At 46.8% G+C, this 23,624-nt stretch overlaps 2 protein-coding genes across 2 annotated transcripts in view; one reads left to right on the forward strand and one right to left on the reverse strand.

Moving 5' to 3' along the window:
- The window catches only part of FSCN1 (fascin actin-bundling protein 1), a 33,914-nt gene extending 30,688 nt beyond the window's left edge, over positions 1-3,226 (forward strand). The window contains exon 5 of the mRNA XM_032230652.1: positions 26-3,226. Coding sequence (XP_032086543.1) covers positions 26-228 — 203 coding nt within the window. The 3' untranslated portion in view covers positions 229-3,226. The remainder of the gene's footprint in view (positions 1-25) is intronic.
- An 11,475-nt stretch (positions 3,227-14,701) lies between these two features.
- RNF216 (ring finger protein 216) overlaps positions 14,702-23,624 on the reverse strand; it is a 78,375-nt gene continuing 69,452 nt past the window's right edge. The window contains exons 16-17 of the mRNA XM_032230731.1: positions 16,683-16,752; positions 14,702-15,791 (exon numbers count right to left, since the gene is read on the reverse strand). Coding sequence (XP_032086622.1) covers positions 15,457-15,791; positions 16,683-16,752 — 405 coding nt within the window. The 3' untranslated portion in view covers positions 14,702-15,456. The remainder of the gene's footprint in view (positions 15,792-16,682; positions 16,753-23,624) is intronic.

Consider the following 23,624-nt stretch of genomic DNA (forward strand, 5'->3'; position numbering starts at 1 on the left):
TCCCTCTTCCCCTTCTCCTTTTCAGATTCCACCGGGAAATACTGGATGGTGGGGAACGAGGCGTCCATCACCAGTAGCAGCGATTCTCCCGTGGACTTCTTCTTCGAGTTCTGCGACTTTAACAAAGTGGCCATTAAAGTCAACAACAAATACCTAAAGGGCGACCACGCCGGGGTGCTCAAAGCCTCCGCCGACGCCATTGAGCCCTCTACCCTCTGGGAGTATTAAACGCACTTTAGTCTCCTTCCCTTCGCTCTACGCTTCCTCTCTTCCCCCCCTCCCCTCTTTCCCTTTTTTTTTCGGGTTGCCAACTTCCTGCAGGAATTTCCTTTTGGTATGTTCTGGTGTGTCTTTTTCAAAGAGGGATTGTATCTTTCAGACTTGGCCTGCTGCCTTCGGTCTGCCATATTGTTGTTGTTGTTGTTTTGAGTTTTTTTCTCCCCCCCTCCCTTTCTTTCGCGAGCTCATCTAAAACTGGAAGCAGAAAACAAACCATTGTTGATCTGCAGAAAATGTCCTGCTCTAACCTTGTGGACTTTCTGCAGTGGGGAGGAAGGAGAGAAACAAACGTTGGGTGGGTGGGTGGGGGGAATGAAACGAATCTCTCCTTTTGGCCTCTGCTGAACTTGAAATCAATTCAGTTCTGAATCGAAAAGGAATATATTTCTCGTCCTCGGAATCGGGAAACGTGCCCTTACTCCACCTCTCCCCGTCTGTTCGGCCTCCTCCTCCTCCTGAGAAGGGGGGGTGGTCTTCAGGAAGAGCTAGTATTGAGTTCAGCAAGAGCCCACTTTGGAAAACCTTGAGGGTTTTGTGGCTTCAGGGCCCCACCACCTTCTCTCTTGGGGTAGGTGGGCGCCCGTAATTCTTGTCCTCAACTGGGCTTCCCAGTTTTGAGCTAGGATGTCTTCTGCAGTGGGAACGAAGGAGAGTTCTCTTTCTTGGCTTTTTAAGTTACTCATCCCCCCTCCTTTGGAGAAGATAGAGGAGAAGTCGCTTAGCGTGTCTTGTCATCCCTTGGGATGAGAGAAGGAGGGGTAGGAGAAAGAGTCAAGAGGTGAATCTAAGGTGAGCTACCAAAACAGGACAGAAGGTCTTGCCTTGATGCTCACAGACCAAACGAGCTGCTTTTCCCCCCCTGAATGGAATCGTACTGGACTTCCGCGCGTTCATCTCATCCTCAAAAGATCCAAGCGAATTCCTTGGGTTTTTTTCCCACCCTTGTGCGCCCCTCCCCAAAAGCATCTCTAAACATCTCCCCGAAACACACGCCGAGAAGCCATTGATGTTGCCTTATCGTTCTTTTCCCTTTCTCCCTGAAAGGGGCAACCGCGATCGGATTTCCCTTCGTCTCTTTTCTACCTTTCTTTCTCATCGTTGGGGAGGTCTTTGCATTTGGTTAGAGCAGGCCAGGACTACGGTTGAAGCTGTTGCTTACACGGATGGACGCATCAAATAAAGGCATTGAGTGGCACGTCAATATGTCTGCGCGTCTCATTTTTCCCTCCCCTCCCTCCCTCTTGCCTTGGCTGCGGGGGGGAGGGGGAGAAACATCTCGGCATCTCCTCTGCTCCTCTTCACCCTTCATCCATGATGGAGGGCGGTTTCCCTGCCAGCAGCTGATACGACTGACTCCGAAAATTGAACAGGGACTTTAGCCACGACCCAGATCAGTCCGCAGGAGAATTGGATCTCCCTTGGTTTTCCTCCCAAGGACTTTTCACTGAAATGTCTTCGTAGATTTGGGGAGTGGGGGGGGGGGGAAGGAGGTATAGAAGACGAGATGGTGGGGAAAAGTATCGGGAGGAATGGATCAAGCAGAGGTGAAGTCAGGCTGCGTGTCCACCAACTTTTCAGGGGAATCCTCCATCGCCAACTTATCCGCGTTCCCTTAAACTAGCATCATTTGCACAATACATGCCCACTGCATCGTTCTACCTGTTGACCTAAACTGGAATATTTGTCGTCTTCTCATCTCACTGCCTGCTTTCCCACCCTCCCCCCCCCCCAAAATTGTAAACTCTGAGTCAACGTAGCCGTTTCTGGCTTCTGCATCTCAGCAGCTTCCCACAGCTCATCTCATCTCTTGACAAGCTCTGTTGAGGGCCTCAAGATGAGACCCCAGCATCATCTCATGACCCAACGGGTCTGCTTCTGTGAATCCCGCACTTTGCCCCCCGCCCCCCCGCAGAACCCCAAAACATAGAAAGTTGAACAGGAAAAGTCTTCTCTTGGACTTACATCAACTTTGCTCTCCAAGCCCAACCTAACTTAGGCGCTAGATTCGTTGTTCGGCACAGCCCAACTTCGATCTTCGTTAACACGTTGCTTAACTCTTTTGGGGAGTCCCGAGGAGTCTTCTGTGCCCGCAGGTTTTGTGTGTGGATTTATTTTATTATTATTTTGTTGCCGTCGTCCGATGCGATGCCTTCTTGGGGGTTTTAATCTCTGTTTCCTTAGGCCAAGCAAACCCCAGATTTACCCCTGAAGTCTGTGGGGGGCGGGGGGGGGGGGGGAAGACTTCGCTTCAAATGGTGCTCTCTTAATCCAAATCCATGAATTTGTAAGATCCAGTTTTGTATTTGCTAAACGCGTTAACTTTATGGGGAGCGCGGGAGGGGGGGTGTTTGGCCAAATTTTCAAAGGGGTTGGTGGGGTTTTGATTAACTTGGGTGGGGGAAACAGCAGGGACCACGTCCTAAGCCTTAACAAAAGCATCCACTCTCTGCTATCCATAAGGTGACTTTAATAGGAATCGGTGCTCTAACTTTATAACAATGGAAATTATTTGCCTTATGAGAGTAAAAGAGGGTTTTTTGAGCTGGGGTTCGCCTGGGAATCTTAAACTGGATTGCGCTGAAGTTCTGGAAACTATAGAAACCTTAAGCTTGTGAAAGAAACCACAATTTAGGGAGCAGAGATGACTTCCCAGTTGGCCTCCAGAGTCTGTCCTGTTTTCCTGTGTCTCTTGCCCACCTGGTGGGATTTGGATCATGTTACAGCCTCACTGCCTTTCCTCCTGTAACCGTATTTTTCAGTCAAGAATTCTTGCCTTCTATTTCCTTGACTATCGTGGCTATGAAAAGCATCTCATATCCTGTTAATGTTTAGTTAATTTTCCCCCTCCTTTAAAAACACGTTTTTTTTTGTAAGTGCCATTTGTATAAGAAGCATCAAATGGAGAAGAGAATTGACAAAATAAAAACCTGCATACAGATATTAAAAACAGGTTGGCTGCGTCTTTGGTTATTTTACAGGCTACTTCGGCAAATTTGTGTCGTGGATTTTTTAAAATCTTTTCTCTTGGTGTTCTCTTAAACACTGATCCCCACAGAAGGCAGCTTATCTTAGCAAGGTGTACACAAAACACACAAATAATGTGACTTGCGGGACCACAAAGGGGGGAGTTGATGCCCTGCATTTCCTAGAGATAATTCTTTACCCTGTTTGCCTTGCAAGGGATTTTCCCCTTCCCCGTTTATTTGCAAACAATTCACTCACAAATGTGCATTAATTTAGGAATGGGAGCGTCCTCTTTGTAGAGTTGTAAGCCACAACGGTGTGAGTGGGTTAACACCAAGCAATAAATAGCAATACCAATAGCAGTTAGACTTATATACCGCTTCATAGGGCTTTCAGCCCTCTCTAAGCGGTTTACAGAGTCAGCATATCGCCCCCACAGTCTGGGTCCTCATTTCACCCACCCTCGGAAGGATGGAAGGCTGAGTCAACCTTGAGCCGGTGAGATTTGAACAGCCGAACTGCAGATAGCAGTCAGCTGTAGTGGCCTTCAGTACTGCACCCTAACCACTGCGCCACCTCGGCTCCTATCTCTATATCTATCTATCTATCTATCTATCTATCTATCTATCTATCTATCTATCTATCTATCTATCTATCTATCATCTATCTATCTATCATCTATCTATCATCTATCTATCTATCATCTGTCTGTCTATCTATCTATCTATCTATCTATCTATCTATCTATCTATCTATCTATCTATCTATCTATCTATCTATCTATCATCTATAGCAGTTAGACTTATATACCGCTTCATAGGGCTTTCAGCCCTCTCTAAGCGGTTTACAGAGTCAGCATATCGCCCCCACAGTCTGGGTCCTCATTTCACCCACCTCGAAAGGATGGAAGGCTAAGTCAACCTTGAGCCGGTGAGATTAGAACCGCCAAACTGCAGATAACAGTCAGCTGAAGTGGCCTGCAGTACTGCACCCTAACCACTGCACCATCTCGGCTCTTTGCTCCAATCAAGGAACTCCCAACTCCATAAGCGCCAGCCTAACGAAGGAACCACAAACGGGGAAAGCCACTTGGATATAAACAAAGAGCAAACCCCCCACTCCCTTCTACCCCTGATGATGTTACCTAGTTGGGTGATGAAACGTTTGCAAGGAAACAAGCTCAAGAGACCACTGAGGAACCCCATATTATGGGATATTTGAAACCAGCTTGAGACTTAGTTCCAAAGCTACGTCCTTCAGAGCTGTGGTCACCAACTGGGGGTCCCTGAGAAAATTTTGGTGGTCCGCAGAAAAATTATTTGCATTTTTTATATTGCACTAAATTAGGGATCCTCCCATGGGCTGGATACGGGCAATGAACGCTTGTGTTGCAGCAGAGAGTCTCCCCCTTCGGGGTCCTTTGGTGCGGGTCAGAGGGGGGCAGAAATTCCGACTTGGGGTCTGCTTCAGCCTCCTGGTGGGGGGCTTTGGGCGAAGGCTGGAGGGAAGCACTGTTGGTGAAGAAGAGCCAGAGGGCCTCATTCCAGTGGGACTGCATCACGGTCTGGAACTGGCTGACCATCTCAGCCCACTGAGCCTCACTTAACAACATACATTTGGGACTCCCTTGTGATTGTAAGTTGAGGGGCGCCTGAGGGTCTTATAGTCATGGTTTCAGTTCCTTCTTAAGGCAAATCGGCCCCCGCAAAGGCCTGCAGAGATGCAGAATCTGACCCTTAATAACAGCAGGGCTGCTGACGGATGAGGCTTTCCCGTTGCCATGGTGACCAGGCCTGCTGGAGCATCTTGCCCAGAAGATCAATAATGGGGACTTGAAGCCCCCATGAGATGGCGAAAAATCCCGATTTGCAGAAACCTCCTTGCTACTTTGGACCAATTTCCCTCCCCCACCACCCCGCTTTCATTTTTTCCCCCCATACCAGAACGAGAAACCTAGTTTAACTTAACCATCATTAAAGGGAGGAGTGGCTGGTATTCTCTTGAAGTCCACTTCCGAATTATGCAGGGAAGTAAGTTTAAACTTTCTTCAGATGCTTCAGAATGACGGGAGTCCAGAAGTAGCAAAAGAGAAAGACTCCCTCTTAATTATTATTATTATTATTATTTTTAAGTGCTGGGTTGAAAATTCATTTTGCATGTCCCCTATTCTTTGCTTTGATGGATAATAAACTTCTTTATCTTTCTTTTTTTTCTCACATTCTTTCTTTTCCTTCCTTCCATCCTTCCTCCTCCCCTCTCTGTCCTTTCTTTCTCCCTTCCCCCTCCTTTCCTCTCCTTCCTTCCCCGCTCTCTCCTCCCTTTCTTCTTTGCTTGGTGGAGAAAATAAACGGGGCAAAATATTGCTGTGGGATTTATTTATTTATTTATTAGCTTAATTTTTATGCCGCCCACTCTCAAAGAGACTCAGGGCAGCTGATGCAGATTTAACAGATGAACACAATTGGAAGGGACCTTGAAGGTCATCTAGTCCAACCCCCCACCCAAGCAGGAGACCCTACACCATTCCTGAGTCTCTTCTTGAAAGCCTCCAGTGATGAAGCTCCCACAACTTCTGAAGGCAACTTCCATTCTATCGTTTGATTGTTCTCACTGTCAGAAAATTCCTCCTTATTTCTAGGTTGAATCTCTCCTTGGTCAGTTTCCATCCATTGTTCCTTGTCTGCCCTTCGGGTGCTTTGGAAAATAGCTTGACTCCCTTCCTCTCTGTGGCAGCCCCTCCAATATGGGAAGATGCTATCCTGTCTCCCCTGGTCCTTCTCTCCACTAGACTAGCCAGGCCCGGTTTCTGCAACCAGGGGGGGAGCTGAGAAGCATCTACCTCCACCGAAATTGTGAATGTTGGTTTTGTTTTTAATATGTTGTCTTTGTCTCATTCCCCCCTTTCCCTTGTCTTTTGTGAGCCCCCGGAGTCCTCCGGGAGTGGGCGGCATACAAGACAAATAAATAAATAAATAGACAAATAAATAAACCAAGTCCTTGCTCTTTATAACAAGGTGGGCATTGCATGCAAGCACCTGGAATTGAAAAATCTTTGGGTTTGGCGGTGCAACGAGAGAGAAAACGGTGACATCTGAAGATGGGAGTTTGCAGCAATGGAGGGTTAATCTTTAACAAGTTTATTCTTGAATGGAGGGGTTTTTTTATTTAAAAAAAATCTAAGACACCCTGAGTCAGTTGGATGAGATGGGCTGGCTGTATAAATAATGTAAAAAAAAACGAATTGCACTTCTCTTATTACAAAGACATGGGCATGCCTCCATGGGATGACTCAAGCTAGAAACGGCTATTAAGGTTCAAATATTCACAGTTACCATCACGAAATCCTCTTCTCCACCTCCCCCCTTTCCAAGGCAATTACCTTCGCTTCCTTCTTAAAGAGCAATTAACCACATCCCCGGGGTTGGAGAGGGGTTTTGAACCTTGGCTCAGCTGCTGCCTGATGACCTTTTCCAATTCTCTCCGGTATCATTAAAAGCAACGAGGGGGGGGAGGATGGAGAGAGGACAATGAATAAAAGAAATAGAAGACAGAACGGATGCCCAAGGAAAAGGCTGAGAATTCTCTTTAAAAATCAGATTTTAATCGGCCTCCCAATTACACAGGATTTTTTTTAAAATCAGATTTAATTAATCACTGCCTTCTGATTACACTGAATTCCCGGCGAAAAATTGAAAGGAATAATTGATGGGAACTGATCCAGGAGAGATTCAACCTGGAAATAAGGAGACATTTTTCTGACAGTGAGAGCAATCAACCCATGGAACAGAAGTTGCCTTCGGAAGTTGTGGGAGCTTCATCACCGGAGGCTTTCAAGAGACTTGGCGGGCATTTGTCAGAAATGGTGTAGGATCTCCTTGCTTGGGTGCGGGGTTGGGCTAGATGACCTACAAGATCCCTTCCAACTCTGTTAATAATTGGTTGTTTTCTTGCCGACGTTTCACGGCCCAACTAGGTATCGCCATCAGTGCTAGAAGGGAGCGGGGTTTGCTCTCTGTTTATTAAAAAAAGGGCTTGTTTCGTCACTGTTGGCGGGAGGATCCTTGATTAGGCATTGTTTACTGTTAACCACACCCTAATCAAGGAGCCTAACCAAGGACGCTCCCATCAGGAAAAGACAGTGGTATAAAGAGAGCTCAAGACTTAACTCTCTTTTAGCACTGATGTTACCTACTAGTAGGGTCGCGAAACGTCTTCAAGAAAAGCTCAGAGAGCATTAACACCACCACCCCACTTTTAGTCCTCCTCTTCACCAACCTCTCTCTTCTAGCACGGATGATGTGACCTAGTCGGGAACCACCAAATTCGGGGAGCACCCGAGACCCCCTACAGACCCAATCGAGCATGGGTGACCAAGAAGAGATGGCTGGGGAAGAATTTGAGGAGGGGAAAAAAAAGACCCTCACACAGCTATGGGAAGGAGAGGAAAAAAGAAAAGCATTCGCCGGTAATTTTATGCAGGGGATCAGCTTACCGGATTCCTCGATGGCTGCTCTCAACCGGGCTGGGAAGACAGCTTGACGTTTAGCTCCCTTGTGTTTGAAACGCAGAGCTAATCTGTTGAGACATCCTTGTCATTTTTCTACCCCGCAGCTGCCCGTTCATTTAAAGGGGTGAATTCCCCCCCCCCCCAGCGGGCAAGTGTCATCCTCACCAAACGCCCCTTCCTCTTTATCCCAGATTAGGAGCTCGGAAGCGGCGAGCAGGCCCGGCTCCCACCTCCCTCATCCTTGCATCGATTGTGAATTAAAACCACTACAGGCAGTCCGTCTGTCCGTCCGTCCGTCTTACAAGAGTCCGTTTAACGACCTTCTGAAGTTCCAACGGCACGGAAGAATGGGACACGGGAGCCTTTTTCGTCATTGCGATCTTCGCAGCGCCCCTCCCGCCCCCACTGTGTTCCAAACTCAGACGCTTGCTGACGGGGTTGATCCTTAGACAGTTGCTGTGCCCCGAGGTGATATGATCCCATATTGTGACCTTCTGACCAGCCAGGTCAATGGGGCAATACAACTGCAGTGATTCATTTAACGGCCATGGCAAGAAAGGTGGTAAAATGGGGCAAAATCCACAAATGTCACACTTCGCGACAAAGGTTTGGGAGTCAAGTGTGGTCGTAAGGCGAGGATTACCTCTGTCCATTGTGTATCTGAGTATTTAATAGCACTTGGACTTGTATACCGCTTCACAGGGCTTTTGCAGCGGTTTAGAGAGTCAGCCTTCTGCCCCCGATAATCTGGGTCTTCATTTGACCCACCTCGGAAGGACAGAGGGCTGAGTCAACTTTGAGCCGGTCAGGATCGAACTCCTGACAGTGGGCCTGCAATACTCCATTCTAACCACTGCACCACCAGGAAGAAGAATGAGAAAGGGAATAAGAGGGAAGGAAGGAAGAATAGCAGCCCTTAAGACTTATATACCGCTTCGTAGTGCTTTCACAGCCCTCTCTAAGCAGTTTATAGAGTCAGACTCTTGCCCCCAACAATCTGGGTCTTCATTTTATTGATCTCAGAAGGATGGGAGGCTGAGTCAACCTTGAACTGGTCAGGATCAAACTCCTAAGAGTGGGCCTGCAATACTCCACTCTAACCACTGCACCACCAGGAAGGAGAATGAGAAAGGGAATAAGAGGGAAGGAAGGGAATAAGAGGGAAGGAAGGAAGGAAGGAAGGAAGGAAGGAAGGAAGGAAGAAAGGTGTTGTAATATAGTTCCTTGTGTAGGCGTAGCGGTCACCCATGGCCCAGTTCATACCAGGGCATGCAGAGCCACGCTGAACCACACAGGAGAAAACAAACTCCTAAAACTCCATAACATCCTGATAGTGAATAACATAACATCCTGAGATGTGCCCTACCATTGACGTCCAGGATTTGCCCAAATATAGACAGAACTTCCCTGAGCAGTAGATTAGAAATTCTACTTTTACAGGCTGTTTTTACTCACATGCTATTGCTCCTCCTGCCTTTGTCCTATCTCAATAAAAGGGGCTCTCAGACCCCCAATCTGGGTCGCTCCATCTCAAGAAAGTTCGTGTCCTGTCTTTTCTCAAAATTGGCCTCATGGACAAACCACGGGAACGTTACAGGAAGGAAGGAAGGAAGGAAGGAAGGAAGGAAGGAATAGCAGCCCTTGGACTTATATACAGCTTCACAGTGCTTTTACAGCCCTCTCTAAGCGGTTTACAGAGTCAACCTCTTGCCCCCAACAATCTGGGTCCTCATTTTACGCACCTCGGAAGGACGGAAGGCTGAGTCAACCATGAGCCAGTCAGGATCGAACTCCAGACTGTGGGCAGAATTAGCCTGCATTACTGCATTCTAACCATTGTGGAAGGGAGGGAAGGAGGGAAGGAAGGAAGGAATAGCAATAGCACTTAGACTTATATACCGCATTACAGTGCTTTTACAGCTCTCTCTAAGCAGTTTACAGAGTCAGCCTCTTGCCCCCAACAATCTGGGTCCTCATTTTACCCACCTCGGAAGGACGGAAGGCTGAGTCCACCTGGAGCCGGTCAGGATTGAACTCCTGGCAGTGGGCAGAATTAGCCTGCAACACTGCATTCTAACCACTGCGCCACCAGGACTCTTCAACAAATAATTTCATCTTTTTGTGATAAACCTCCCGTCGTTTTCACCCAGGGCAAGTGGCTGTTTGGAACTGCATGGATTCAAACATTTGCAGATAACAGCCACTGACCCATCTGGGCATGGCTGTTGGCTAATGCCTTCTTCGGGACCGATTCTCCGTTGGAAACCAGGATGCATCCAAAAACAAAAACAGGGAGCACAAATTTTCTTTTAATTACAAAAAAAAAAAATCAAAATTACAATATAATACAGAAACTTTTTACACGCGGATTAGAACGGTTTCCTACCAGAAGGGTAAAGAAAAATATTCTTTTTTCCCCCCCCCACTCTCCTGGTTTTGGGTCTTTTATTTTTTATTTAGTTTTCAGCTATGTTATACAAAGTTGTAGAACATGCAACTCTTCCGTTGATAGGGCTTTGCTCCTTTAAATTAATTTCTCTCTCTCTCTCTTTTTTGCTAAATGCTAAATTTCTCTCTCCACCTTTTAAGGCAAGTTAAATGCAACACTGCAAAATTGATAATTGAAAGTACCTATTAAAATGTCAAAGTGGGGGGGGGGAGCGGAATCCATATACTTCTCCTTGTCTACCCGTAAAAAGATGCAATCAATGCTTTCAGCGAGATAGATACTCTATACCGTATATATATTTATATATATATATATATGCATATATATAAAAAAGAAGCTACCAATTAAAAAACACCTCACCACCACCCCCCGGCAAAAAATGGGATTTTCATACAAATTCCACCCTCCACCCGAGTAACTTCCCACGCCTAGGCATGTCCGTTTAAAAGATTCGAGGGGAAGATTCAGGTGAAAGAAGAGAGGGGGGGAAAAAGACAGAATTAGGCCAACTGACAACATCCAGGAGTTTTAAGAGAAAAAGATTTGTAATAATAATTAAAAAAAAGCAGAGAGGAAAATTCACACCCGCAACCTTGCAGACTTAATCGATCGTATTGCTGGAGCCTTGAATCCAGAAAGGGAAAAAATTAAAAAAATTAAAGAAGAATCTAAAGGGATGGTCAGATTTGTTAAATCTCTTCGCCCAAACCTTGATAGGAGTGGGTTTTCTTCGGAAGGGACAAAGGTAAGACCGCAGGTGGCCTCCAATTTTATTGGCACAACCTCTGGAGGCGTGGTGGCCAAAACAACCTTCTCATCTTCCAAGTTTTGAATAGTTAGGGTTTTTTTAATTTAAAAAAGAATGGGTTTGTTATGACATTACCTGCTGCAGATCGGACCAATCAATCAATCAATCATCTCAGTGGGAATTGATAACCTGGAAAGTTCTGGAGATGTTTTGGGCACGCTGTTTCTTCCTTTTTCATGTAGATCAGAAGTGTCCAAACCTGGGAACTTTTAAGACTTGTGGACTTCAACTCCCAGAATTCCCCTGGTCCACAAGTCTTAAAAGTTCCCAAGTTTGGACACCCCTGAGGTAGATAGTTTTGGAAAAAGCAAAGAGCCGATGGGAGTCAGATGTTTTTTGTCAATAACTTTTCCCTGATGCTTTGGACCTTTCTTCCTACCCATATTTTTCTTCCTCAAATGAATTGGGAGACTTGGGTCTCAAGGAAAGCCCAAGAAACAGACATGTCTTTTTCTAAACCGTTGAGTGGGCCAGCTGAAGTTCTCTAGAAGATGCTGAGGTGAGCATGGCTAGTGATGGAGAGAGAGCCTGGGCTTTTCCTTCTAAACCATTTCCCTGAAGCAGAGAAAATGGAAATAAGAAATTACTTCGTTAAATCAGGGCTCTCCAACTTTCTCAGCAACTTTTAAGACCCGTGGACTTCAATTCCCAGAATTTAACTTCTGTAAGGATCTTCCGCTGGGTGGGGAATTCTGGGAGTTGGAAATCCACAGGTTTTAAAGTAGCCAAGGTCGGACGCCTCTTGAGTTAAATGATGAAGGAATTCTCACTTGTTACGGGCAACCTTGTTCAAGTACAGAAATGAGATCTAAGAGGCAGGTTGGGTTTTTCCACAACCAGAAGTAAATAAATCCAGCCTTTAACCAGCGGAAAAAAACGTGCTAATATTCTGGAACTTGAAGCAGAGGAAGGAGAGGGGAGAAGGGAATTTCTGCATCAGCAGATGAATGATGTAGAAGCAAAACGAAGGATGCAAGTCCTTTCCAGTTTAAATCTAGTCCAAATAGCCAAAACCTATCCAGAATATGTTTTTTTTTTAAAAAGAAACGAAGCTTTTAAGATGCAAAAGAACTTAATTTCCCAGGAATGAGGATTCTTTCTAAAACTCAAGCACTTCCACGAGAACAGGTCCCTTTTGGGTTTTAAGTGGTAGCAAAATTATTTTACATATATATATATATATGAGAGCGATGTACTGATAAGTCAACAATTTCTACCTCAAAGAAGTCCAACAGTTTTAAGATTAAGGTGCCGACTTTAAAAACCTGAATAAGATCCATTTAGCACAGTATCAAGATCAGCTCGGACTTGATGCGTTTCGTGGGCTTGGTTTCCGTGGCCGAACGACAGCAAAGGGGAAAAAAAAACACCCGATTTTGAATCTACGTGGCTAAGTTGGGGCCGGAAGTGGCGACACTTGGAAGACAACAGAAAAAACTTTGGGATGGAAGAACTTCGGGAAAATATGGCTCCTCTCGGATTAAATCCCCAGCCAGTCCCAAAACGGAGATGCGTTTTTACCGTCGGGCGCATCAAACTTTTTCTCACCAAGGAAAAAAAGGGTCCCAAATTTGCCATGGGAACGTTCGGCTAATGGATCAGTCTGATCGATCGGGGATTATGTGTGGGCCACAAAGACCTACACATACACACACTGGGTTGTGAAACCCTCCCCCCCCCCTCCCTGCCCTGGAAGTGAGCAGCTATTCGAAGCCTCCAAGGTTTATTTCAGAATAATTTGAAAGAAAAAGCTCTCGGTAAAAAGGGTATGCATGATCACGTCCAGAAGGAAAAGCAGGGAAAGGGGAGAATGTCGACCGTTTTGGGTATCCAGGAGGAAAAACAAACACACATTTAAAAAAGCTGGCTTGATAATATCGCGTGAAAAGAAACAGGTAGCTAGAATCAGGGAGGGAAACTCTTGAAAAACAGCTGTCTGGCTTCATTTCCCTGGCAGATCCCAGATTCTTTTCCACTCTTAAACGGAGAGGGAAGAAGAAATGACAATATTTACGGGTTCGCTATGGCCAAAAGGATCCTGCCGTGCAAGGAATAATACGTTTTTTTCTCAGGAGGGAAATTTGAAAATAAAAAATAAAATAAAATAAAAAGGGAGGGAGGGAGCGATCTGGGAGACAAACAAGAGCCAGCCCAGATTCAACCACATCTTTTTTGTATTACTATTGCTTTGAGCTGGAAGCTGTGGGGAAGATTCCCTCGGTTGGGATTTATGTTTAGGAAAAGAAAAGAGAAAGCCATTTTCTGCAACACCCCCCCCCCCAAAAAAAAAAACCTGGTGTCTGCCAAGATGCAAGAGGCCCTCAACTTCCAGGCTTCTGACCCAGAGAGACCCTCCCTGGCCAAAACTTCAGAGCTGAGGGTCAACAACCTGATGTGGGGTGGCTGGAAGGTTCGGGGAAGGGAAGCTGTTTCTGAAGACAAGGAAGTTTTCCTTCCTGAAATCATGAGAACCAGCCGTGGTGCTCACTTCCGTGTCCTCCAAGCTCCCGCTGATCACGCAGGAGCTTTCTGAGGTCACCCCTCTTTCCCAATCAGCCACGGAGGACCGAAGGGGGCTACAGGTGTACTGAAGATGGAAGGGGAGATTTGGGGGAGCAGGAACATTTGGAGAACAGTCCCTATCCGTCCATCCAACTGATCTAAACCATGGCTTTCTCAACCTGAGCGCAGGGGTGAAATGCTACTGGTTCGCCCGAACCAGTAGTGGAAAAAATGCTACGGGTTCGCCTGAAACTGCTAGTTCAGCTACCGGTTCGGTTCCGACGATCAGCTGCGTGACAATCGCGCAGCACAGCTGATTGTATGCACAGCTGATCGCCGGAACTACCGGTTCATCCAAACCAGTAGTAAAAAAAAATGCTACCGGTTCGACTGAACCGGTAGCATTTTTTTTTACTACTGGTTTGGATGAACCGGTAGTTCCGACGATCAGCTGTGCCGTGCGGTTTATATTTGCTAGAAAGCAGGAAAGACTGCTTTCTAGCAAATCTAAATCATGCATTACGGCTGTTCCCCCTCGCTGCTCTACTTACCTTTGCAGACTCTGAAAAGGGTTCTTAAATCCTTTTTCAGCGCTGCGCCGTAGCGCCGGCGGTGCGCACGCCCACAAAGCGAACCGGTAGCGAAGCGGTCGCAGACTGCAGAGCATTTCACCCATGCCTGGGCGGTTTTAAGATGGCTGGGAACACTGGGCTTTAAGATGGGTGGATTCCAATTCCCACAGCTTGCTGAGGAACTCTGGGAGTTGAAGTCCTCTTAAAGCTGCTCAGGTTGAGAAACTAAAGTCAGCCCTTAAACGGTTCTGTGGAAGAACCCAAGACCTAAACATTGAGACCACAGATCTAGCTTCTGGGCTACCTGTTTGCACCTGGGTTTCAAGAGATGGAGGATGCATAAGGGAGCTTAGAGCCATGTGCTCCCACAGATAAGGGGGTGGAGGGCCCAAGGGCACTTCTCCCAGCTGTGGGGAGCAACCCGAGCATTCACCCCAACGCCAGAGGAAAAGCGGAGGAGGCCCAGCCCAATTGCGCACCTGTCTCTCCCCAGAACCCCCAATATTTCTGACCCCTTTTGTAGGGCAGCCCTACATCCCTTCGTTCCCCGCACAACGGAGGAAACCTCCACGAGGCTGCAGTGTCAACAGCCAAATCGGGGCTCCAACTCCAGACACGAATAACCGAAAAGCGGCAGCCGGCCACGGCGATGGCCACGACCGCCAATTTAATTTCAAGACCGATCCGGTTTGTCTTTTCAAAGCTCCCCCTCTGAGCTGCAATCGAGGTGCGTCAAATTCCCGAGGGGTCTCTCCCAGCTCGCGTTAGGAAACCCCGGAATCTGTCCCCTGCTTTTCCTAGCAGGAGGAGGAAGCGGTGGAAGATCTAAGCCAAAAAAAAAGAAAACCACACACACACAAACCCCCACCACGCTTGGTTTTCTGGGAATTAAGGACCGCCACTTGAGTGTTTCAAATATTCCAAAGAGTTCCCCTGCTACCTTCAACCTCTTTTGGGGGTTCAGATATTGGGAGGTCCTACAGCTAATGGAAGAAGTTGACCAGGACAAATTTGGTTGACCTAGAACGCATTTGGGCCATAATGTCGCCCCCGTCCTCCCACCCAACTCCTGCGGAAGCCCCTCTTCTCGAATAGCGTGAGCACCTGGAGAAAAATTAAAACAGTGCCGGGATAAACCCTTATTGCAAACTAGGGCTCCCCTGCACCTAGCGGAGGGCAGGGAGGGAGGGGGGAAACGGACCTCTGAACTGAGAGAGACAACCAGGAGGCGGGAAGGAACAGGAGCCCAAGTGGACATTGTAGTTTCGTGGAAGCGGGTGGGCGGGCGGGCGGGAGCGACCGTCGACAACCAGTGTGTGTGGACTTTCCCTGCAGCAAAGTTCCGGAAGGAACGGCGCCTATCCCGAAAGCGGGATCAGAACCGATGCCGAGGCTGAGGCCCAAAGTGCATAGGGAGGTTGGGCTCCAACTGCAGGTTCATTGGGGGGAAGTCGTAGTTCACTCTCATGTTGGGGAGTGGGGGGACGTAAGGGGCCGGGATGGGCCCCAAGTTGATGGGCCCCAGGTTGTTGTACAGGGGGTGCACGGGGGCCAGGGGGAAAGGGGGGTGACCGAACGGGTAGGGGCGCATTTGATGGTGGTGGTGGTGGTGGTGGAAGTTCTGGGGAACCGGCCTGGGGATGGCTTCGATCCGTGGGATCTTCTCCGCGGGTTTTTCTGCCGGAGGGCCGATCCGCTTAAAACTGTTTTCTGCAAAAGAAAACAAACGAACACACACACACACATATATATATATATGTAAGAAAGAGAAGATAGACAAGGAGGTGATCACTTCAAAAGAGTTATGGGTGCCCTGTTTGAATGGGTTTCCTTGTATTAGGATGACGCAACCAGGTCATCTGGACGGATCTTGGTCTATATTTCTTTAGCGGCAAATATGGACTAGCACTGATGATGTTCCCTAATTGGGTCATGAAATCCCTTCAAGGAAACTATCAAACTCAGAGAGCACCAAGGATCCCACAGTCGTCATCCTCCTCCTCTTCCTTCTCTATTGTTCTTCATCCTCCTCCTCTTCCTCTTCTTCCTCCTCTTTTCTTCTTCTTCCTCCTCCCTGCAAACCCAACTCCCTTCTAGCACTGATGATGTTCCCTAGTTGGGTCATGAAAGGTCTATGAGAAAACTACCAAGCTCAGAGAGCACCAAGGACCCCACAGTTGTTCCTCCTTCTCCTCCAACTCCCTGCACACTCCCTCCCTTCTAGCACTGATGATGTTCCCTAGTTGGGTCATGAAAAGTCTGCAAGAAAACCACCAAGCTGAGAGAGCACCAAGGATTCTATAGACCTCTTCCTCCCATCCTCTTCCTCCCCTTCTCTGTCTCTCTTTCCCACTCCTCTCCTCATTTTCCTCCTCTTCATTCTCCTCCTTCCTGCCTTTCTCCTGTCCACAAGCCCACTCCCTTCTAGCGCTGATGCTGCTACCTAGTTGGGTCATGAAATGCCTGCAAGAAAACCACCCAGCTCAGAGAGCACCCAGGGCCCTGAGCTACAAACATTCTCCTTTATTGGGAAAGACGAATATTCCCACCTAACGCGGCTTCTCATGCTTCTCTCCATTCCACGCAAAGTTTAAAACCAACCTCCGTTCTTCCTCTTTTGCTCTTCTTCCGCTTCCTTCTGAATTTCCTGGATGATCTTCTCGTCGTCCTCCTGTAAGAGAGAGGGAGAGCCAGGACGATCACGAGAGCTCTGGCTCGAGACGCTTAAACTTATATGTGCACAGTGTATAAAAAGGAAAACCCGCGAGGCTGAACGAAGAAGCCGCCCCCCCCCCCCCCCGCGGCTTCTGCTCTTAATAAATTAAGAGGGGGAAAAAAAATCTAATTTATTTTGCACACATGCGTTTTCAGACCTTGGCTCGGGGTCTGCTGATGTGTGTTCACGGCGGAACATCCCTGACTCCAGGACTGAAAAATATTTCACCGCTACCCCCTGCATCTCTTGGCTCCTGAAATTTCATCCACAAGACTTCAAAGCATGCCTTGAGGTCTTCCCCTGAGGAGTGACTGCCCGGAGCACTTCTGAACAATCCTCATTCTTCTCCTTCTCAAATTTAACAGATGGACACAGTTGGAAGGGACCTTGGAGGTCATCTAGTCCAACCCCCTCCGCCCAAGCAGGAGACCCTACACTATTTCTGACCAATGGCAGCCCAGTCTCTACTTGAAAGCCTGCAGGGATGAAGCTCCCACAACCTTCGAAGGCAACTTCTGCTCTTTACAGATTAACAGAGTTGGGAGGGACCTTGGAGGTCATCTAGTCCAACCCCATACTCAAGCAGGAGGCCCTACACCATTTCTGACAGACGGCAGTCCAGTCCCTTCTTGGAAACCTCCAGGGATGAAGCTCCCACAACTTCAGAAGGCAACTTCCATTCCATCCTTTGATTGTTCTCACTGTCAGAAAATTCCTCCTTATTTCCAGGTTGAATCTCTCCTGGTTCAGTTTCCATCCATTGTTCCTTGTCTGGCGTTCGGGTGTTTTGGAGAATAGGTTGACCCTATTCATCAACTGCACTTTCCTCACTTTGCCATTTCTTTCCCCGAAAGTCAATAAATCGACATAACGACAGTCATATATATATATATATATATATATATATATATATATATATATATATATATATATATGTGTGTGTGTGTGTGTGTGTGTGTGTGTGTGTGTGTGTGTGTTGTATTTGTGCTGATAAATAAAGGGAGACTAGTATAGATCTATTTCAAGCTATTTAGCTCTCATCAGCTAGCCATACCCTTACTGGGATTTGAACCTGGGCTATATTACATACTAGGCAGACATCTTAGCCATTAGGCCACAGGCTCTTATCCGTTATCAGTGGTAAAATCATATCTATATATCTACCGTATATACTCGAGTATAGGTCGACCCGAATATAAGCCGAGGCACCTAATTTTACCACAAAAAACTGGAAAAGTTATTGACTCGAGTATAAGCCTATGGTGGGAAATGCAGCAGCTACCGGTAAATTTCAAAAATAAAAATAGATACCAATAATGTCTTTGAATATTTATTTCAAAGAAAAACAGTAAACTAGCGGTGTATTCAATGAAATACTTCACTCACCTCATGATGCTGATGTCCCGCTGTGATGATGATGTCCCGTGCAGCCGCGGGAGCGATGTCCCGCCTCCTATGACACACGGCACAGTGATTCCTATCATTGGATCACTGTACCAGAGGAGGTGGGACATCGCTATGTGGCTGCTTGCCATAACAAGGAGGAGGTGGGACATCGTTGCAGAGCGGCAGGAGGGGGAGGAAGGGGAATCGTAAGACAGCCCTGCATTACATTAGAACGTGAGGAGGGGGGATGGTGCGGTGCGCGCTGCGCGGCAAACTGACACAGAGGGAGGGGAAACTCACAGGGGCACTGGGCCATTCACGAGTGTCACCCAGCGGCATGGCCCCGCCCCTTTTTCTCCTCCATTTCGGGCAAATTTTTCACTGACTCGAGTATAAGCCGAGGCGGCTTTTTTCAGCCCAAAAAGTGGGCTGAAAAACTAGGCTTATACTCGAGTATATACAGTATATATCTATATATCTATATATCTATATATCTATATATCTATATATCTATATATCTATATATCTATATATCTATATATCTATATATCTATATATCTATCTATATTTATTCTGAATGTAGACTCAATGGACTGCTAACATGAGAAAAATGCTAAGGGCGAAGAAACTCATGTAAACTGAAAAACTAGTTGGAAACAAATGGCCATCCCATTACAAAAAATAATAATAATCCGTTGGACATCTTGTTTTCATTTCTTCGCTTTTTAACGTCTTCCTGTATTTTCCCTTTCCTGTAATGTGGAAAATCCTCTGGATCTGGAGGAACCCCTAGGAAACATGCGGTCTCAGCTGAACATGTTTGCACACTCCAGCACACACACACAAAGAGAGAGAGAGAGACAAACACACACAAAGGGATGATATAGAAGCTTGCCAGTTTCCCAATTTGGATTTCATAAAAAACATGTCTGGAAATTGTGTCAAAGCCTTTTCTCTCCCACCCACTCCCCCTTTTTAATGTTTGATGGGAACCAAATAGCATTTTGGCAGGAGGATTGACTGTGTGTGTGTGTGTCTGTGTGTGTGTCTGTGTGTGTGTGTGAGAGAGAGAGAGAAAGAAATGGAACAGGAGAAAGAAAGAAAGAGAGAAAGAGAGAGATAGAGAAAATGTGCACGTGCATGACAGAAAGAAATGGAACAGATGAGAGAGAGAGGGAGAGAGAGGGAGAGAGAGAGAGAGGGAAAGAGAGAGAGAAAGCATGCGAGTGCGAGAAAGAAATGGAACAGGAGAAAGAAAGAGAGAGAGAGAGAGAAAGAGAGAGAAAGTGTGCACGTGCATGAGAGAAAGAAATGGAACAGGAGAGAGAGAGAGGGAGAGAGAGAAAGAAAGAAAGAAAGAAAGAAAGAAAGAAAGAAAGAAAGAAAGAAAGAAAGAAAGAAAGAAAGAAAGAGAAAGATGATTCAGCCCAACCGAAATTTGTTCCTGGATTCATTAAGTCACTAAATTATATTTTCACGGATCTTCCAAGCTGGTCACTAGGCCAGAAGGAACTTTTGTGGGTCTTGTAAAACACTGCTTTTGGTTCCCACAACGGAGATTACAATGTAAAGAGTCCGCAGCTCGCACAATCTGGGCATGGGACTCATTTGCGGCCATAAACCGAGGACCATCTTGTCTCTCCAGAGTTCCCCCCATGGAAAATGGGGAGACTGTATTATTGTGGCAAAAGGCCCTCCTATTGGGAAAAGAAGAAATGGCAAAGCAGAAAAAGTAAGGGAGGGGAAGAAAGAGTAGGAGAGAGGGAAAGAGAGAGGAAGAAAGACAAGGGAGGAGGAGAGAGGGAAAGAGAGGGGAAGAAGAAAGGAGGGAGGATGAGGAGGGAAAGGAAGAAAGGGCAAAGCAGAGAAAGCGAGGGAGGGGAATTAAGAGTAGGAGAGAGGGGACGAAAGAGGAGAAGGGAGGAGGAGAGAGGGAAAGAGAGAGGAAGAAGAGAAGGGAGGAGGAGAGAGGGAAAGAGAGGGGAAGAAGAAAGGAGGGAGGATGAGGAGGGAAAGGAAGAAAGGGCAAAGCAGAGAAAGCGAGGGAGGGAAATTAAGAGTAGGAGAGAGGGGACGAAAGAGGAGAAGGGACAAGGAGAGAGGGAAAGAGAGAGGAGGGCAAAGCAGAGAAAGCGAGGGAGGGGAATTAAGAGTAGGAGAGAGGGGACGAAAGAGGAGAAGGGAGGAGGAGAGAGGGAAAGAGAGAGGAAGAAGAGAAGGGAGGAGGAGAGAGCGAAAGAGAGAGAAAGAAGAGAAGGGAGGAGGAGAGAGGGAAAGAGAGAGAAAGAAGAAAGGAGGGAGGATGAGGAGGAAAAAGAAGAAAGGGCAAAGCAGAGAAAGCGCGGGAGGGGAATTAAGAGTAGGAGAGAGGGGACGAAAGAGGAGAAGGGACAAGGAGAGAGGGAAAGAGAGAGGAGGGCAAAGCAGAGAAAGCGAGGGAGGGGAATTAAGAGTAGGAGAGAGGGGACGAAAGAGGAGAAGGGAGGAGGAGAGAGGGAAAGAGAGAGGAAGAAGAGAAGGGAGGAGGAGAGAGGGAAAGAGAGAGAAAGAAGAAAGGAGGGAGGATGAGGAGGAAAAAGAAGAAAGGGCAAAGCAGAGAAAGCGCGGGAGGGGAATTAAGAGTAGGAGAGAGGGGAAGAAAGAGAAGGGAGGAGGAGAGGGGGAAAGAGAGAGGAAGAAAAAAGGAGGAAAGAGAGGAGGAAAGAGAGGAGGAAAGAAAAAGGCAGAGAAGGGAGGTTGAGAAGGTGGAAGGAGTAACAAGATGGAGGACAGAAAATGACCCAAACTGTATTATATATACTTGTGTGTAAAAATGAGTATGGAGACTAATGATGAATGGACAAATGTTAAGTCGCAATTATAAGAATGTGTATTTGTGAATGAATCTGAAAGGGAAAAATTAAAATACTTGGTCCTCCTATTGAAATGTATCTCTAAACACACCACTTGTGTAAGTGTTCTACGCACAGGAGTAAGTGCAAGTGGTTGCAGCAGTTCATGTAGCGACTATTGGAAGTTACGACGGCACTTTCAAAAAGTGACTTTATGGCCGTTTTTCACATTTACGACCGTGGCGGGCTCCCCCGTGGTCACCCGATGAAAGTTTGGAGTCTTGTCAACTGGCATGAACTTGTGACGGTTGCAGTGTCCTGGGGTCACGTGATCCCCATTTTGCGACCTTCTGACAAGGGAAGCCAGATTCACTTAACAACCTCATGTCTGCGGTGATTCACTTAGCGGCGGTGGCAAGAAAGGTCGTAAAACGGGGCAAAACTCACTTCACAGCTGCCTCACTAAGCGACGGAAATTTTAGGCTCCAAATTGCGGTCGTTAAGTCGAGGACTCCCAGTCTGCGTGTATCGAGGTGGCGTTCCTACCTTCCTCTGTTCATCAAGACAGACGGATATTGACGCTTGTCTAAATGTTGTCCCCAACACCAGTGGTCCTCCGCTTATGAACACAACCCAAATCTCTGCAGCTAAGTAAGGGAGCTGTTAAGTGAGTTTTGCTCAGTTTTACGACCTTTCTTCTTTGCCCTGGGAGTTAAGCGAATTGCCATGTTTTCTTCCTGCCTGCTGCAATGGCCGCTGGCGAGTGACTTCCTTGGCGTGTGACAGCCAGGATGTGAATCCTTTCAAGGTTGGCCTTGAGATGCTTCTGGGATGTTTGTGGAGAGGAGAATGCGAAGCACATGTGCGCATTTGTGGCTGGAGGATCGGCTGACGTTTACAAGGGACGGCGTTAAAAAGGAAGATTTGTAGCTATCAGCTGTAGAACAAAGCCACGGGAACTCCTTCCAAAATTCCCCTCTCCAGAACGGGTTGCTAAGATAAAAAGTTTTCTTCCTTCTTTCTTTCTCTCTCTCGCTCTCTTCTTCTGAAATTCCTTTCTCCAGAACAGGTTACTAAGATAAAAAGTTTTTCTTTCTTTCTTTCTTTCTTTCTTTCTTTCTTTCTTTCTTTCCTCTCTCTCCCTCCATCCCGCCTTCCTTCCTTCCAAAATTCCCCTCTCCAGAACAGGTTGCTAAGATAAAAAGTTTTCTTCCTTCCTTCTTTCTTTCTTTCTTTTCTTTCTCTCTCCCTCCCTCCTGCCTTCCTTCCTTCCAAAATTCCCCTCTCCAGAACAGGTTGCTAAGATAAAAAGGTTTCTTCCTTCTTTTTCTTTCTTTCTTTCTTTCCTTTCTTTCTCTCTCCCTCCCTCCCTCCTGCCTTCCTTCCTTCCAAAATTTCCCTTTCCAGAATGGATTGCTAAGAGAAAAAAGTTTTCTTCCTTATTTCTCTCTCTCTCTCTCTCTCTTTCTCTCTCTCAGTCCTTCCAAAATTCCTTTCTCCAGAACAGGTTGCTAAGGTAAAAAGTTTTCTTTTCTGTTCTTTCTTTCTTTCTTTCCTTCCTTTCTCTCTTTCTCCCTCCCTCCTTCCTTCCAAAATTCCCCTCTCCAGAACGGGTTGCTAAGATAAAAAGTTTCCTTCCTTCTTCTTTCTTTCCTTTCTTTTTTTCTCTCTCTCTCCCTCTCCCTCTCCCCTCCTTCCTCTCTTCCAAAATGGGTTGCTATGATAAAAAGTTTCCCTTCCTTCCTTCCTTCCTTCCTTCCTTCCTTCCTTCCTTCCTTCCTTCCTTCCTTCCTTCCTTCCTTCCTTCCTCCCTCGCACCGTCCTTCCAAAAATCCTTCCTCCAGAATGGCTTGCTTCTTTCTCTCTCTCTCCTACTCCAAACAGACAGTCGTAGAGAACTTCTTACGGTGAAATACCAAATTATGGAAATAGCAAAGGAGCAGCCCACGGTGCCTCTGGCAGCCAAACGGGGTGTAGGGTGTGGGGCACGCAGCCCTCCTGCATCCCGTTTTAGTTGGCAGGGTGCTGGAAGAGGCATCATTCCCTTCTCCTTTCCCCCATCCCGGCCAGCCCACAGAGGAGAACTACAATGCCGAACTGGCCCTCAAAGAAATCCAATTTTGACACCCTTGATCTAAGGCTCACGGCCCCTTCAGGTTGCCCAGCTCTGATCGGGACTGGAAGTCTCCAGGCTAGCCGTGACTTGGGGGGGCGGGGGGGGGGGAGGCAGAAAACTAAAGAGGGAGGGGAAAAACCCCCACAAAGACCAGAAAGAGAGTAGAGAAGCAAAATCCCCCCCCCCCGATCAAACTGCCAGACAATCTTGATTGCTGAAGCTTCCCCCAGCAGACGTATTCCTTTCCAGCTCAGAAACAAAACCCGAAATAAAACAAAAATTTTCTCTTACAAGATATATTTACAGTCTTTGTATCAAGCCGGAATAACTGGCTAATTATTTCAGGATGGAGGGAGTTATATTTAAAAGTGGCGTTTTTCCCATGAGTCACTAGGAACTGGGTCCTTCCATCTGTAATTTGATATGCAGGCATATATAGATCTCTCCCCCCCCCCCCCAATTTTTTTTCTCTCTCTCCATGTGTGGGCACAGCT

This window comes from Thamnophis elegans, chromosome 14 (assembly GCF_009769535.1).
Source record: "Thamnophis elegans isolate rThaEle1 chromosome 14, rThaEle1.pri, whole genome shotgun sequence".
NCBI classification, from domain to species: Eukaryota; Metazoa; Chordata; class Lepidosauria; order Squamata; family Colubridae; genus Thamnophis; species Thamnophis elegans.